The 14,099-nt window shown below is 47.4% G+C and overlaps 1 protein-coding gene and 1 long non-coding RNA gene across 3 annotated transcripts; one reads left to right on the forward strand and one right to left on the reverse strand.

Annotated features, from left to right (window-relative positions):
• Positions 1–6,376: 6,376 nt before the first annotated feature.
• On the reverse strand, positions 6,377–7,877 carry LOC103646517 (uncharacterized). The gene is made up of 2 exons (XR_562238.3): positions 7,170–7,877; positions 6,377–7,091 (listed from the first exon to the last, which is right to left on the reverse strand). It is a non-coding gene; the product is annotated as an uncharacterized lncRNA (long non-coding RNA).
• Positions 7,878–8,432: 555 nt separating this feature from the next.
• Positions 8,433–11,514, forward strand: LOC100275426 (uncharacterized). 2 transcript variants are annotated; one of them, XM_035964669.1, is made up of 3 exons: positions 8,433–8,544; positions 8,617–9,611; positions 11,061–11,514. In XM_035964669.1, the coding sequence occupies exons 2-3, from the start codon at positions 9,179–9,181 to the stop codon at positions 11,240–11,242; spliced, it is 615 nt and encodes a 204-aa protein (XP_035820562.1). In that variant the 5' UTR covers positions 8,433–8,544; positions 8,617–9,178; the 3' UTR covers positions 11,243–11,514. The 2 variants fall into 2 exon arrangements, with proteins under 2 accessions (XP_035820562.1, NP_001144352.2); NM_001150880.2 differs by lacking the exon at positions 8,433–8,544 and having other exon boundaries at positions 8,868–9,611; positions 11,061–11,481.
• Positions 11,515–14,099: the final 2,585 nt, after the last annotated feature.

Genomic DNA, 14,099 nt, shown 5'->3' on the forward strand with positions numbered 1-14,099 from the left:
ATGAAGTATTGCTTCGAAGGCATTGAGTGTCCCTCGACCAATAATTGTGTTGTACGGGTACTCCATGTCGACAATGTCAAAACAACTTGCTCAGTTCTTGTATTGTGGACATAACCGAAGGTAACTGACATTGTGATTTTGCCAAGTGCCACAATCTGTCTTCCTCCGAAGCCACAAAGAGGGTGTGTAGCATCATGAATCTTATCCTCTTGTTCTTGCATCTGTCTAAAAGCTTTTGCAAATATGATGTCGGCTGCGCTGCCTGTGTCAACGAGAATATTGTGAACCAGAAATCCCTTGATGACACAAAATATAATCATAGCATCGTTGTGGGGATAGTCTTTGAGCTGAAGATCCTCCTGGGAGAAGGTGATTGGGATGTGGGACCACTTGGACCTGACGAAGGGTCCTTGCACCCCCAACATGCTGCACTCTTCTTTGTGCTTCCTTCTTCTGCTTCTTGTTGGCTGGCTCTGCACTTGAACCGCCCGTGATTGGGAGCACCAGCTTCGTGACCGAAGGTGCTATAGCTTGGTTATTGAACGAAGCCATCGTCTCAACAGTGGAAATGAGTTCACTAGAGGTGGGCGCCAATGTTGGGGACTTGTTCTCAAATGCTATGAGATAAGAACAAGGCAACACAAAATATTAATGGTTAAAGACCTTCGTCCTTCGAAGCATTATCTCCTTTAGAATATAATGATCTTCAGACGAAGGTCATGAAGGACGTAACTTCATCATCTCAGTATATCATAATGAAAGTAGAAGCATATGAAACGTGGAAAACAACATGGATAATCATATAACATTGTCAAAATATTCTTATTATCTCATCACGAATAAACATGAACAATATCGAATTACATTTATACCTTCGGCTTAACATAAAGTAAGAATCCAGGTGTGACATGTGAATGAATACCAGCCAGCGTGAACAGTACCGGGGTACTGTTCATCTATTTATAGGCACAGGACGTAGCCCGGACAAAATTACAGTTGTGTCCTTGATAACTAATCATAACCAAAACACAAACTATCAAGGATTAAATGGTCTTTTACTCTTAAAGTCGGTGCTGCCCTTCGTCTCAAGGGTGTTGTCATGCCGAAGCTCCTCGAAGTATAGTTTCGGCTTGTACCTTCGTGTTATGTCAGTTCGCATATCACACTACCGAAGGTGTTTTTGCTTGGAGGACCTTCGGCGAAGAAGGCCCCCAACACCCGTCAAAGGAAAAAGACTCAAGGTTATGCTGGCTTTTGGGAATCAAGGTAAAGCTTATCAAGATTCAAAAACTCTGTTCGTAGAAAAGCTTACTATGTGTGGATCCTTAAAAATCCATTTTTATTATCAGGTTAAGTAGGTACCTGGATCTAGAGATCTTTCTATCCTAGATCAGGCACTTGGCTATGCTAGTCGTCTTTTATCATTCCTTCAGTTCACTTGATTGCTACGTGTAAGTCAGTGACCAAGTCTTCATGTCCGAGAAGTAACGGCGATCCGAATCGATTAATACCCAGCTGGGGATGTCCAACCACACGACATATGTAGCACTTAACCCTTGCATATGTCAACTCGCCACCGGGTTTCTCAAGACCAGAATGGGTTCACGCCAACCGAGAGCACAGATACACCACCGTCTAGCCTCTTGCCATGGAGGGTACACGCTACTCTCGCCATCTCTCCACTCCCATTGCGTGGTGGCCTTTCTGGTATTGGTCCGACCGAGGCAAAGCTTACCCATGACGAGGCATATGTCAAGTTAAAAGGTCCTCGGTCAGCAGCCTACATCGGCTCGGTCCTTAAGCGACTCAGACGGAGACACTACACCGAGACTTCCTTCTCATGCAAGTCACCCGCCCGGTCTCGTCTTTATCATTTACAACCCAAAGTTTGGTACCTGACAGAGGTACATCTTTTCAGCATCACGACCATGATGGATTCACCATCATAATTCTTTTCTTTGTAAAAATTCCCATCTAATGTGAAGCATCACCTTTTGGTTTAAAACAAAACATTTTGTTTTATAAAGCAAGGCTAAGCATCAGAAAACTTTAAGTAAATCAGGTAACAAGGAATGGTAATCAGTTTCCAAGGAAGAGAATGCATCAATGGTTTGGCACACAACTCCTATCACCTAATGCATCATATAAGGTGATAAAGATTTTAAAACAACAAGAAAAGGGGTAATGCACCGGGCTTGCCTTGTGTTGCAGTAGGTTCTGGGTCTACTCCACAGATATCAAAGTAGAAGTTATTCTCGGTTGGAGGATTCTCAGCTTGAGTGACAACTTCTTCTTCAACCACAGTTTCTTCCTCGTTTTATATACATGACAATACATGTACATGAATGCTTATGTGATGTCATGAATATGCAGTTACACAATAGAAACATATTAAGCTGTATCTTGAATACAACTTTCCTTCACGGTGCAAACTAATCACTAGGGTTTCCTAAGTTGGTATTCTATTAGTATTAAGTAATTAAACACTAGGGGCTAGTTATTGAGTTTGTGACCAAACAGTGTCCAAATCATTTCAAACTTCACCCAAGGTCTTCAATCATCAAACTGAGCGTACCCAAAAAATTTTACCATTTTCGGAGCTACTAAATTATTTCTAAAATTCAAAAAGGCTTGGTTTGAGCATCTTTAAATGCTAAATAATTCCAAACTTGGGATAAAAATCTGGGAACTATTTTTATTAAATACTAGATGATTTTAGGAGTCTAGAAAAATTGGTCTCATAATTTTATCAATTTTCTACTATTTTCTACATAATTCTTAATCAGCTAGTAAAAAGAAAAAGAGAAATCGTGAATAGTGATGGGCCGGATCTGGCCCAAGACAGCCCATCCACAGAGAAAATGTGCGCGCCCGCGCCGGCGGTTTTGCGCGAAGGCCCCTAGCCATTTGAATAACTCGTAAAGAATCCCTAAGCACTATTCACGTGTCTCTCTGACCATTGCACTTAAGCCCCTGAACTTCTATTTCTTCACAAATCAGGTCCCTAGCGACGGCGCGCTCGTCCATCGGCCACCCCCTCGCTGGGATTCACTTCAAACAACAACGACCGCCGAAACCATGTATCGGATCATCATCCCCGATCCCAGACGAGCCTAGTCCATGCCCTAATTGAACTAATCTAACCCGGAATCCCCTCCGTCCACGATGACGGTGAATACCGAGGACAGACAGAGGTGTTCCCGACGACCCAGCGTGGTAGCATTCAATTGATCGAGTCTACAAGCAACAGGAGACCCTAAGGATGCTTGAACACAAACAAGAGAAGCACGAACCGACCTGAGGTTGGCTGGTCACAGTGAGGTGTCTCACGGCGGTGCAGCAGACCGAATTGGGGGAAAACTGAAATTCGGGAGCTATGGTGGACGATTTGAGGCGAGAAGCGGTTTGCTGGGCATGTAACAAGTAGGCGGAGCAGGGGTGCCTCCAATTTATAGTGACCATTCAAGTGTTTCACGAATTTGGGGAGGGGATAAGCTTGCGGCCAGAGCGAAGGTGAGTCACCGGAATTCGCTCAATGTGGCATTTACTGGAGTAGAGTCCTGGGGCGGTAACTAACCATCTCGCACGACACTTTGCGACGTGGTAACATGGTCAGTAATGTGGCGTATCCTAGGTAACAGCGACTATCATGGCGACGGCCGCGCGGCCACGTCTCCGGGCAAGTAGGTACGGCGAAGCTGGCTCTATCCACTCTCCTTCGGATCTTTTTACCCCCCCCCCGGCGACGATCCATCGCCACAGAGCATGAATCGTAGCACCAGCGCGAAGATCATCGACGACGAGATTCACTGAATCTGGCGATCTTGTTTAGTCCACTGTTCACCACTGAACACCACCCCGAGCTGCTTGACAAACCAAGTTTGGGAGCAATTTACTCCAAAAAATGTACAGCACCAGGCCAAGCTCAGTATAACAAGTTTGTTCACTAATATTAGGGCTTCAATTTTGCCACAGTGACCCTGGTCTTAACTCTACTGAATCAATCACAAACTATCTTCAAAGTTGACCAAATGTCACTGAACTTCCAATTTTCAGAACTGAAGTTGTCTGACAACCCGACTTCTAGGGCATTTTATTCCAATTTCTAGGTACCTCTAGGGCTTAACCACTTAATCAAACTTGTACCCCTAAAGTAGCTCTACAAATTTGTTGTAGTGACCTATAGCAAAATCTCCATGGATTAAGAGATACAAGGTCCCAAAGTCAGCCCAATCACACTGTTTTTCAGAGTTAAGTCATATGGGTACTTTTGAGACTTTTTGCAATTAACTCCAAATTGTTCCACAAAACTTGGAAATCTCCAAATGTAAAAGTTGCTTAATTTTTGATACTCTACCACTTTGATATATGCACTTTGGTCCAAAAGTGCATAGAAATTGAAATCACCTTGTAGGCCACTAATTAGGGTTTCTAGGGTTCTTATTAGGGTTTTGAGTGCTCTAGGTTTTATGTGCCACTCAAATTCTCCAAGTTTAGCCTCCTATGAACCTCTCCACTAACTTTTGAGATAGTACTCAATTTGCTATAACACACACACATACCTCATCCCTTAGTTGAGTACCCTATCCTAGGGTTAAGGATCCCTTCAAGTCATCACATCACAACTTGCTTTGAAGTTTTAGTCTAGTGGATGCACTCTAGGTGTAACATACATAATGAAATGCCAATGTATATGATGCCATGCCTAAGTTTTAGTTCTTGCAACAACATGGGTGTTACAACTAGAAGGGTTGATGTGATTTGGTTGGTTATTTAACCAGTCTTCTCGTCCATTTAACCCTCTAATGACATTGTGAAATACAGAAATTGTCGCAGGGATATTTGTCTGAGTCTCGATCGAGTAAAATGTCCCCAATTTGGTATTGGAAACCGCTTTTTCAGCACCCCAAATGCTCTTTCAATGTGATTGTGGAGCTGAGCATGGCGATGATTGAACAATTCTTTATAATTTGCATACTCATTTCTCTAAGGTGATCCATGTCTTTTGAACTCACTAATGTGGTACCTAACTCCTCGGTATGGGGCAATGAAAGATGGTGAGTTTGCATATCTACTATCTATAAGATAGAACTTCCCCATTGGCACATGAAAGCCCAGCCTAAGAGCTGAACGTAAGACTCCCGCATCAGATGCAGAACCTTCTCAACCACATGAGATGAAAGTAAAATTTAGATCAAAGTCACATGCACACATGACATTCTGTGACAAAGTTCCTTTCCTATTTCTAAAGGGAGTTGCCCTATCTTCTATGATGGTGATTGGGTTATGTGTGCCATCAATTGCACCAATGCAATTCTGCACATAAAAGGGAAGGTAGAAATTAAGAAACCAGGAAAAACTAGTGTTGGAATCATGTTAAGAACAGGTACTTAGAGTCTAAAGCTGACCTGAAAGAAAGGCATAAACCAAGGGTTAGATGCAATCTTCACATGAGTTTGATTTGCATTTGGAAGCTTCACAAATCTATGGGTAAGTACAGGAATTATATCAAAGACCTAATTTATTTTTCTATTCATTTATTTTTCTATGAATGGTCTCACCACTATGCTGAAATTCTTTCTTCAGTCTTCCGGTGCTTGCATTGTGGGATAGCATAAACATAAACATCCCTAGCTGCTCCTCAATCTTAACCTCACGTGTGTCACGCAAAAAATTCTCTGTCCTGAGCAAATTCGCTATAGGTCTAAAAACCTCTGGCTCCATCCTAAACTCTGCTTTGCACCAATTCTCATGACCTTTTAAGATTTCCTCCACCTTTTTTGCGCCAGAGAGAGATGAGGTGTGCTCTGGCATTTTTTGCTTCATAGAGACATGCGATAATAGCAGGGATAACAATAAGAAATAATTCATCGTCCTCTTCCTCCTCTTCAAGCAGGAACCTATTAAGTTCGTCCTCCCAGGATTCCATTATCTATACTATAATGACTAGAATAAGTTTCCAATCTATAATATTATACATCTATAATATGATATATCTATTTATGCAGGGATCTGTCTTTTCACTCGCATCTCATCACATCTGCCAACTACCATCTAGCTAGGAGTGCAGATGTCTTTTTCAAATCTCAAAAGTGAATTTGAGTAAAATTATAATACACTTATACGACAATAAATAATCTAGCCCACAACAGTAGTACACTTGGAATCAGAGTATTAAAAAGAGTGACAAAATGACTTTTCACACTCATCATTCCTTCATTTGTGATGATTTTTTTCATAGTTAAGTAATTAACTAACACAGAGGAATTCTAATGTGAATCAACAGAAGTAAAGACTAGCATATTGTTACCAAGGGTTGTAACACATAATGTATCACCATTCACCAGTGACCAAGGGTTGTAACACACAATCCAAATAGCCTGAATCCATGGATATCTAAATGTAACAAAAACCTTGAGAATACAGATTACAGTTTATAGAAGCTCAACAAGATCTAGCACAATATTTGAGAATGCAGGTTACATTTTTGTCTATGTCTTTTGTTTCCCTTATCTCACACACCAGTGACATTCTTGTAACAAAAAAGTGGGCATACCCTGTTTGTTTTGCTCAACCTTATCAATTTATTTCCAGCTAGTGTGCACATATTCTGTGGTGCCGAAGTAATCAAGATTTTGTCACCAAAACTGATGACACAACTAACACCTAACTGATGACACTAAAACTGTCATCTTGAGCTATTCAGGTAGCACTCAATCACAGAAGATGCAAACTGGAAGGGAGAAAGAACCAGGTTGACAGAGATCAGACTGTATGCATTCACGCAGAGAACAAGAAGGTGCAAACTACAAGTAGAAATGTAGAATAATTAATCAAGCTATGCATGGAATGTGTCTGTGTGTGTGTGGAGCCATTATGATCTGTATGTGTGGGTGGGGGTGCTACTATGCTAGAACTACTCGTCTTATTTGAGCTCAATAATTGAGTTACTATAAACAGAGAGATGTCTATTACAGGCACCAAAAATCCAAGATGGACAGAGCCCTCGTTGCCTTACTTCTTGAACGCGCGGAGTAAGCCGATGTTCTGGACAACAAGCTGAAGCTGAAGCGCCGCCGAGTTCTGGTCTTCTGGACACCAGAACCACCATCAGATTTAGTTTTGAAATGTGTCAAAGCAGAAAGAGAAGAAGCCAAGCAAAACTTCACATGTTGTAGAGCCACGTCGAGCAGCTAAGCTCTAGCTTCTGCCCCACGGAGCTTCAGTGACGCCATTCCAACTGTGCCTCAGTCTGGTGAGGTTGGCTTTGGGCGGTGGAACTGGGCGCGACCGCGCGAGAGGTGGGTACGGTGAGGGGTCGAGGGAGGGTGATCACCGACGGGACGAAGGAGCTGCCGCGGAAGTCGCCGTCAGATCCCTGGGAACAGCCGCCTTGACTCGAGAGGCGAGGGAGCTCTGCCGCGTGGAAAACGCCTGGGGTCGGGTAGGATTTCCCATGCTGTTGGGCTTCCAAATGCCAAGGCGCCTCAGCCCAGGGCTTCTTTCCACGCCGGGGAGCGTCCCGGGGGAAGCGTTCGGGTTTCGTCCCGTGGTTTGGGCTTTCCAAACGAGAAGCCTCACTGGGGATGGGCATCCTGATTGAATTAGGTGCGCAGGCATTCGGCGCTAGTGCGCTACCTCTAGCTTCTGGAGAAAACATAGGTGGCCGCGGACGAGGAACTGGATGGTATGCATTGGGCGGCGAAGCAAACAGAGCCAGAAAGGGATGGCCGACCGAGTCCATGGTAGGCAGAGAGGTTGAGGACGAGACGCCTCACCTTGCTCTGTCAGGGGCTATACTCAGGAGTAGCCCTAGGCCTATTAGCTACGTACCGGTGAGCGATCGAGCGCCGCAGGATGCAGATAATTTTTTTGGCGACGCGATAGCAGCGACAGCGAGTGATCGGTGGCTGGCCGACTGGCCGTGCGTTGCCTACTGCGGCTGGCCATGGAACGTAAGGTGACTGCTGGCAGCTGGTGGCGTGTTCCACGAGCGTCGAGCGTACGCGCGTCGTCGCTTCGCTGTATGTGTGTGGTCCGACTCTGACATCGTAGCGGTTTCATTTCCTCGAAACCCCATCCGAAGCTCATGCTCATCCAGTGCCCGGCGCACGTGCGCGCGGGCATGCAGTGCAGCACGAGCTGCTGCGGACCGTGCGGGGTGCATTATTTGGGCAGCGCGTGTCGTCTCGTGTCGTCGTCATCATCAATCAGGCCCCCGCCCGCGCGCCCTCCCCCAGTAGCGAGCTCCACCGCGCCTGTCCCTTCGCTGTCCCGGCGCGGCGCTTCCCGGGCGGGCATCTTTCTTCCCAACCCGTTCTTTTCCGCCGCGATCCCAAAAATCCCCGACGCCGCCAATCATTCATTCATGCTGTACCGGAAACACTTCAGCTACGGATCGGGCTTTGCGGACGGCAAGTCAGTAGTAAACAATTAGTGGTTGCAGTACTAGCAGCGAACCGTCCATCCCGTGGGAGTATTTGCTTGGGCCTGCCTGCCGATTGGAACGCGCGCTCCCAATCGACATGAATTGAGTCGAATTGAGTGAGTTTAAATCTCAATTAAGTCAAACTCTTTCTTAATTTTTTCTAATCTTACCTAATTCATGGGTAACAGGATTAACCGAACAAGGCTCACTCTGGTCACCATCCGCCGCTGGCCGCTGCCCTCGCCGGCCGCGTTCGACAGCAACGTAGACCTAGCTAGTGTTTCTCCACAGTATCTCTCGGAGATTCTTGTGTAGTTTTCCAGCGCAGCCGAAACTGAACTGATGGTGTAGTAGGACCCCGAACCCGAACGAATCCAATTATTGATGGGACGACGGCTAACAGGCTAGTGACGTCCTTAAATCCTCGCGTCTGCTTTCTCTTTCTCAGCCTTTACCCCAGGACGACGAGCCGCTCGCTGACTGGTTACTTATTACTAGTAGCCTCTCTGGTCCTGGTGCATCCTCGCGGAACTCATCACAAGGCTCCACCTCCACCCTCCTGCGCGCATGGTGACTGCAGCAGCAGCAGCAGCCTCCTCTCCCCGCAGCATGCTCCGCTTCGCATTGACCGCCTCGTCGTCCGGCCGCCACCGAACGTGAGTACGTGGCTCTCGTCCACCGTCACCGCCAGCGGCCGGATCGCCGCGACGTCTAGAGCCCCCCCGCCTCTGCAGCCAGCCGGCGCTCGCGATGCCTCCTCTGGCGCCGCCGCACGGTGAGAAGGGCGGCAGGCAGCGGCAGGGGGCGGCGGCGGCCCCGGCCCCGGCCCAGCGGTCGGCGTCGTTCCACGGGCGCGGGACGGAGCAGCGGCACCACCAGCCGCAGAAGCAGAGGCCCAAGACGCTGCCCGACCTGCTCGCCGGCGTCCGGGGGGCGAGCTTCCGCTCCGGGTCCCCGCCCCCGGACGGCGACGCGGGGCGGAGGACGCCGAGCAAGGTCCTGGTCAGCGTGGCGGTGCAGCAGAGCATGTGGCCGCTGCACGTCATGGCGCCCGCCGAGTGGACCGTGGCGGACCTGGTGGCGGCCGCCGTCGCCCTCTACGTCAAGGAAGGCCGCCGCCCGCTGCTGCCGTCGACCGACCCGGCCGCCTTCGGCCTCCACTACTCCCAGTTCAGCTTGGACAGTACGTTCCTTGAATCTCCACTTCTCGGGAGACCACGCTACGTTTTGATTCTTGTTCTAGTAGCTTGTTATTTAATTTGCGCTCTTCTATGGCTAAGCTAAACTGCACTATCGCTCGCTCTCTATTTTCAATATTTCGCATCAAATCTGAGGTAACTACGGTAATCTGCTGCAATAGAAAATATCATTTCATCCAAACTACAATCGCTCCCTACTCATGCAGGCCTGAAGTCAACACTTAGGGCTGGTCTAGGAATATCATTTTTCTAAGTAATTTTTATTTTCACATAAGAAATTAGTTTATTTTTCCTTAGAACTTGTAAAAATGGAGTTTCTAAAATAGCAAACTACTCTTAGGAGGTGTTTGCTTGACTTGTGGGTCCCACCGTTTGAGTGACAAGTGGTTCCCATGACCTATTCAGGTAGTAACAGTATTACTTAGGCCACTCCCAAGTCCCAATCCAGGAGATATATAGTATAGTTCACTAAATAGGTTGTTAAGAAAAACATAGTATGGCACCGCAGCTAAAAAAGACAAAGGAGAAGATACATATCTACACAGGAACCAAAACATAAAGAGATATAATAAATAGATAAAAAAGACATATGATTGATTGAATAAAAGTTTGTTCTATTGAAGTTCGTGGCTACGTCATATAGTCACTGAAACAACACGTGGTTTCTAGCATTATTAGTGCCCTTACATGCCCATCAGCTGAAAGCCCCATGTGTTTAGGTCTTGTATAGTGGAGAGACACTAAAGCGGTTCTCTAAGCACATGACACAACTAAGAGATTTTATTATACAATGGAGTGTCTATAAATAGTCTATTAATAAATACAGAAGTAAATACGCTTGTACAACGTCGGATCAATAGAACAGACAACGAATTCGTATAATGGGAAGTGAGACGTCTGTTGCTACTTGAGTTACGAATCAGAGACGTTTTTTCAAGTAGAGACAACTCCACGATTTTTTTTTTGCAAATATCCCTTTAAACACCTCAAGAGCTGGTCCCGGCTCCCGACTCACAAGTCACGACTAAGTAGTACTATCTCCATTCACAAATATATGACACCGTTGTTTTTTCAAAAATTTTGACCATTCTTTTTATTCAAAATATTCATTCAAAAATGTAAAACTTTAAATCAAGCACAGACACTCTTATGTGATAAAAACAAATCACAACAAAATAAATGATAACTCATTATTTTTTTAAATAAGACGAATAATCAAAATTTTAAAAAAGTAAACGATACCATATATTTATGAACGGAGGGAGTAGCACGGTTTCGAAAGACCAAACTCAACATTTTTCTTTTAGAAATTTCTACTAGCTCAGCTAGTAAGAAAAAAGGTCAGCTATAGATATTTGGATGGGCTTTCTAGTGTAATTTGCACATGCTTTAGTTTTCGTTGACCATATCATTCTGTTTTTAATTATGCTTAGGTCTGAACCCAAAGGAGAAAATCATGGAACTAGGCACCAGGAGCTTCTTCCTGTGCCCAAGATCTTGGGCTGCCGGTCAGGACGCTTCGTCGTCCTCCGGCACAGCGAACGGGGTCACCAGTGCGGCATCAGGGAAAACACCGGCCTGGCTTAGCTACATGCCGTTCTGGCCGACCATGTGATCGGCTAGCACACGCACACCCCAAACTCTTCCAGGTCCTAAAGAATCTCCAAGTATTGCATTTGTGAGACAGATGGCTACAAGGACATTGTAAATGTATATTTTGGAGTTTGTAAGCATCTTGAATGGTGCACGTGCGATCCTGCAAATCATCTGTGGCCCATGTTACAACCCACAGATTCAGGGAAAAAATATCGAATGATTATGTAATTAAAAAAAGTTTAAAACAGTTTTAATGGCGAAAAATTGCTGTGGTCATCTTGTTCAAATTAACTATTCTACAGCTCCATCCAACAGTCAAGAAAGCGATGGTGCGAGCGAGTAAAATGACGAGTGACCTTGTATGGACCTTTCAAGTGGCAAGCAAATCTCTTTTATTAAAACCTGACGGCTTTTGGAGGCTCCTCCGCATTCACGGCGTACGAGTTGCTTCGCCCTATCGACACGCGCCCGCGCGGACTTGAAACTTACATCCAATTCAGCTTGCCCAATCCTCCAGCCCGCGACTCCCTCGGTCCCTCCACACTCTCGTCCTCTTCCCCTTCCTCCAGTCGTCGTAGTCCCCGCGCCGCCACCCCCACCATCTTCCTCCTCGCGTCGCCGCCCACCCCGGTCTATTACTCCTTGAGTCCTTGGAGCCATCCCCAACCCCGTCCTATCCCTTCCCACGTCTGCCCCCCTCTTCCTCTTCACGAAGCGGCCGACTCCGCGCCCCCTTACTGCTTGCTTCCATGGTATCGCGGACCTGGTGGAGAAGGCGGGGTGGAGGGTAGCCACTATCGGCGAGGAGGTCGTCGTTTCCAGTATCGGGGCCAGCATGCGCGTCGGCACGCGCTCGAACTCGTCTTCTTCTTAAAACTCGGTGGGTTTCAAGCGCCCCCCACGTTCGGTGGCTCCTTCGGCTAGCGTGGGTGTCGACGTGTGTCCGACTCCGGACGCGAATTCGTTATCTAACTCACCTATGAGCACTGCCACCACACTCCCCTCCTACTCCCCAGTCGCCGCCAGTAGCACGCCCACCGGCACCGACAACTTCTCCGCCTTTCTCATGCCTCGCTCTGTTCCTCCCTCGCGCGCTCATAATGGAGGTTGCGGCGACGGCGAAGACGACGCGGGAGACCGGGGAGGACACTACCGCGGCAGGGGTGGGGGCTGAGGCGGCGGGAAGCACCTCCAATCTCCTCGCCCCCACGGACCTGAGCCGCCACCGCCGCCTTGCCGCCGGGGATCGCTCAGGAGGACAACCATGGTGCTTATGTGCGTGCCTCGACCCTCGTTTGGATGTCTCTCATCTTGTGGATCTAGGGTTCTTTGGTGTTTTGTCTTGGGGTAGGGCTTAGGAGTTGTGTTCCTTGGTGGATCACACTCGAGATCAGTTTAGGGTTCTAAGCTCCTCTTGTGTTTATGACGACATCGTTCTTTTACCAGATTTAGGTCGCCGTGTGTGATTTGAGGGGGAGAAACTACTGTTTTTTTGCTGGATGCCGCTGCAGGGACTTGTTTCGTACTCGACTAGCATCAAGAAGGTAGAGAAGGAGATCAAGGAGATGGCAAAGAAAATCAGTGACCTTTGTGGTGAGTGACAGTTCTATTATGATATTTTTGACGATGGAGATGTAGGCTAGCTTGTTCCTGAGTTGGTCCTAAGGATAGGTTTCATCACTTTGTGGCGTTTTATTCATCGTCTAGCTTAGATTGTTTAGTTATTGCACTGAGACTTATATTCACTTGGAAACACTTGTTTCAGCTGGCTATTTACTTGCAGCTAATAGGGAGTTCCATTTAGTTGACTATCTCACATATAGTCAGAGTTATTAAAACCTGAAGCCGTTTGGAGCTCTCCCCGTGTTTCGCGGTCGCAGTTTTGCATAAAGGTCCTCTGTCTTTTCACGATTTAGCTCGTGCTCCTCCCTCGAACACCAATCATATTCGGTTGGGCGCCCCGACGCGGTCCCCTGAACACCGGTCTCACCTTGCCCCAACCCTAGCTTGTCACTGCCGCCTCCTCCTGTTCCGTCACCGCCCCGCCCCCCTGGGCGAACCCACCGTCGCCCGGCCCAGCCCTACAACTCCTGCTCCGCCTTCTTTGAAGCCCTCGACTCGCTTCACCACCGCGACGGGCCCAGCTTCCATCCTACCGAGACGGAAGCGTAGGTGGGAGCGGGCGGGCCAGATCCGCCGCACGTCGCCTTGCTCAGCCTCTCCAATGGACGTGACCGCCTCCGTGTGCCGGGCTGCCGGTCGGGCCTCACGACGGCCATGTCTGCTCCGTCAATTAACGTCGGCATCGGCCCGGCGTCGCCCTCGTGCGCCGTCGTCGTCGCTTCGGTGGCCGCGTGACGCTGCCTCGATGGTCCCTGACTCCGTGCGGGTTCACCTACAGCCGCTGCAGGGAGAGACTGGGTCGTGTCTGCAGTTGGTGACTCGTGGCCCCTCCCTATGTGATGCTCGCCTCGGGGTGCCCTTGTCACCATGCTCCGTCGATGGTGTATTGACGACCGGCTGCTACTGGCCTGGTGGGCTCCGCCATCGCATGGGTCCAACTACAGCAGCTAGCGAGGAGAAGGGCAGGATGTTGCGTGGTCACCGTCAACGCGTCCTTTCTTGTCGAACCCATCGTGAGGTTGGGAGATCAGGAACATGCCCATATTCAGTAGATACTAGGTTCTATTTTCCTGTATGTCTGGACATTAATTTTACAGACTACCAATCGTGTGCATGGATGTTTTTCAGAAACAAAAATAGGTATTAATGAACTACAAAAATAGTCAATCAAGAATCATGAAACCAACAAAATTTATAGCAAATATACAACAGTAAGAACTGGTTGAATATCAGTTCAAATATAGTTACCTTAT

Source organism: Zea mays, chromosome 2 (genome assembly GCF_902167145.1).
Source record: "Zea mays cultivar B73 chromosome 2, Zm-B73-REFERENCE-NAM-5.0, whole genome shotgun sequence".
In the NCBI taxonomy this organism is placed as follows: domain Eukaryota; kingdom Viridiplantae; phylum Streptophyta; class Magnoliopsida; order Poales; family Poaceae; genus Zea; species Zea mays.